We start from the raw sequence: 3,562 nt of genomic DNA on the forward strand, positions 1-3,562 counted from the left end.
CTCTTCAGCCTGCTTTCAGGAATCGTGGGAATGGGTGGGTGGTGGTTCGGGTGAGAAAGTTGAGACGGACGAAATGAAGACAGAAGAGAATGAAAGATTATCTGTGGAATATTACTGCCTCAGCATTTGCCCAAGGAAACCACAGAAAAACTTGGACAAAGGCAGACGGACCCGGAATCGAACCGGCGTCCTCCCGTATGCTAAGCAACGGTCTAGACCTCTAGGCCATGCCGCTCGGTAGAGTAATCTAATCTAGGTCTACCTCTACCGCGCCTAACTCCTGTTCGTGCGTCTAATATGTCTGACTAGACCTTCATGCCTGGGATTCTACCAACCTATCTCGCCTATTTCGTATTGACTTCCATAGAGTCCTCTGTTCTCCTATTCTTTCCAATACCTCTTCATTTCTACCCTTCTCTATCCACGGTATCCTCATCATTCACCAGTAACACCACATTTCGAACGTTTTTAAGCTCTTCTTTTCCGCCGCGCCCACTGTCCATGTTTCGCACCCGTACAGCGTCGTGCTCCAAACATACACCTTTAACAACCTTTTTCGAATTTCTAAATTAACCGTTCGCGAGCATAGAAGTGACTTCTTTTTATTAAAGGCGACNGGAATGGGTGGGTGGTGGTTCGGGTGAGAAAGTTGAGACGGACGAAATGAAGACAGAAGAGAATGAAAGATTATCTGTGGAATATTACTGCCTCAGCATTTGCCTAAGTGGCCCAAGGGAACCACAGAAAAACTTGGACAAAGGCAGACGGACCCGGAATCGAACCGGCGTCCTCCCGAATGCTAAGCAATGGTCTAAACCTCTAGGCCATGCCGCTCGGTACAGTCTCCTGTTTCATGCCTGGGATTCTACCAACTTCGTATTGACTTCCATAGAATCTTCTGTTCTCCTGTTCATTCTAATACCTCTTCATTTCTACCCTTCTCTATCCACGGTATTCTCATCATTCGCCGGTAACACCACATTTCGAACGTTTTTAAGCTCTTCTTTTCCGCCGCGCCCACTGTCCATGTTTCGCACCCGTCCAGCGCCGCGATCCAAACATACACCTTTGACAACCTTTTTCGAATTTCTAAATTAACCGTTCACGAGCATAGAAGTTACTTCTTTTTATTGAAGGCGATTCGACCCTGCGCTATCCACTGCTTTATATCCCTGTTACTCCTTCCGTCATGTCTTATCTGACTTCCTAGATACCTAAAAAATCAGCTATTTCTTTATATTCGCTCTGTACCTACTTTTTCTTCCCTTGCCTACCAATATTTTTGTTTTACTTTTATTTATTTTCATACAGTACTGTTTTGTCAGTACCGCTTCCATTTTATTAAAAGCTGTCTCTAATTCCTCCTTGCTAGATGCTAATACTGCTGTATCATCTGCAAATCTAAGCATACTAATCTTTTGCCCCTGTATATCTATCCCTACAGTTGTACTGTCTTTAATGATGATCGTGTCTTCGATGTATAGATTAAAAAATAGCAGTGACAGTGTGCATCTTGTTTGACTCCTTTACTAATATTTACTTCTCTACGTTGCAGTCCCAGTTCTATAACTGCTGGTTGCTCCTCATACAAACTAAATTTGGTTAAATATAGAATTATGCTAAATGCTTTTATTTATGTGATTATAACCAAACTATTGCATTAATATAAATATTATCGAATTCTCGTTCATTAAATAAATTTGGTTTGAGATCACGTAACTTTTAGAGCATTCTAAATCGTTAGGAGCAACCTTTTCTAAATGACCCGATCTAATTCTGATGACAGGGGATTAGCGATGACGTTAAACCAATCTTGACACAAATTCAATATCCGTCATCGATTTAATAATAAAGGACGAGAAGAAGCAGGACATGAATTCATTATTATACAAGGAGTGTGTCCAACAAGGATGTGGCAGGAGCAGCGGGGATTGAAATCGCGAGGTGGTTCTAATCCGATTGCCTAACAAAGGCGGTCACTAAATCTGGTTTGATTACCGACAGAACAGGACAAATGCAGCATTAAATCACACTGTTGTGTTTCGGGTGTCTGTCGGATTAGGCCGGTGACACCAAATAGACACACACATACACATACACAGACGCACACATCGAAGCACGTAAAGCCAAAGACAACGAAATAAGGGAATTTACTCACGTCATGGAACCAGGTTATCTTGTGCTCCTTAGGGTTCGCACGGATGCTGCATTCGAAATAGACATCGTCGCCTTCCTTGATGTCCTCCGGGTTCAAGGTGCTGCCAAGGTTTAGCGACACTTGCGGCGGATCTGCAAACCAACAAGAATTAATGCCAAATACATTACTGGACTATTAGTTACCATTATTTTGAAATATTACATGTAATGGTCTTTTCAAAAAAATTTTAACACAAGCTCGTATATGTAATTTTCAAGTAAATACAATAATTTCCGTGTTAAATTCTGGATTTACATGGATGGGACAAAAAAGAGTTACCCACGGATTAGAACATATTCCAGTATCCCTAACAACAATCGAGCGGCCTGAGTTACAGGTTAAGACTATATTGGGGCAGTAATAATAATCCTTAGATAATCTTTCAGTTATTTTCTGTCTTTATTTCATTCGTCTTATCTTCATCCCCCAAAAACCAACTACCTATTTCCACGAGCCTTGAAAAGGGTTTTCCGGCTTATTTGCCCGCTTTGCACCACAGTAGGGTAGCACTATTTTCGGTAATTTTTTACATTAGTTGACAGAGAAGTTCAGACATGAAGTTTAGTCAGGTAGGTAGTGCTCACCAAGTAGAATCGTCTGGTAGTTTTTATTAGAATTTTGTTTATTTTTTATTTTTATTATTAATAAAACTGANAATGGAAATGATAAGTATCATTTTTGTGTATGTTCCAATTAAAAAATTATTTAACAATAATTCGAAATAGAATGAGTAATTATTTTCATTATTAGTGATGAGCAAAGCAAGCGGACCAAGAAAACTGTCACAGTCTTTGCACTGGTCTTGGTCTTGCTTATTCTGTCTTGGTCTTACTCAAACACTTCTAGTCTTAATCTTGGTCTTGGTTTTAGTCTTAGTCCTGCGTATTAAATTGTGGTCTTGCTCATTAAATCGGATCACGAGATCAAAATGTTCAGTCTCTCAGAGTCTTTGAAAGCGAGACTCGAGTCTCCGTCTCTTATCGAGTCTCTCTGGTGTCGCTGAGAGAGACTCTCGAGAGACTGTCAAAAAAACTAATTAGTCGCTTTTAGAGAGATCATCATTTCGTATCCAGTCTCAGAATGAGAGACTCGAATCTCTCAATAAGTGGTGTCTCGATAGACATGTTTAAAATTTTCTAAGTTCAACATATTTGAGAGATCCCAGACTTTCTACTAGAGACTCGAGTGTCTCAATTTTTCAGTTTTATTCATTCAGTCTCTCTGTGAGAGACCTGAATCTCTGAATTAACAATTTTATCGTTCGAGTCTCTCATACAGAGACTGTGAGAGATCCATAAAAACACCTAGGCAATAACTGAGAGACTGTGAAAGACTGTGAGAGACGCTCTCAGAGACGCTGAAAGA

The 3,562-nt window shown here is 40.3% G+C and overlaps 1 protein-coding gene across 4 annotated transcripts in view; it reads right to left on the bottom strand.

The window, feature by feature from the left end:
* Nucleotides 1-3,562, bottom strand: part of LOC108734373 (synaptogenesis protein syg-2) — a 261,522-nt gene that overhangs the window by 71,872 nt on the left and 186,088 nt on the right. For all 4 annotated transcript variants that reach the window (XM_018465908.1, XM_018465910.1, XM_018465911.2 and 1 more), the window contains one exon: nucleotides 2,159-2,289. In XM_018465908.1, the coding sequence (XP_018321410.1) occupies nucleotides 2,159-2,289 (131 nt within the window). The remainder of the gene's footprint in view (nucleotides 1-2,158; nucleotides 2,290-3,562) is intronic.

Source organism: Agrilus planipennis, unplaced genomic scaffold, assembly GCF_000699045.2.
Source record: "Agrilus planipennis isolate EAB-ADULT unplaced genomic scaffold, Apla_2.0 scaffold54, whole genome shotgun sequence".
Lineage (NCBI taxonomy): Eukaryota > Metazoa > Arthropoda > Insecta > Coleoptera > Buprestidae > Agrilus > Agrilus planipennis.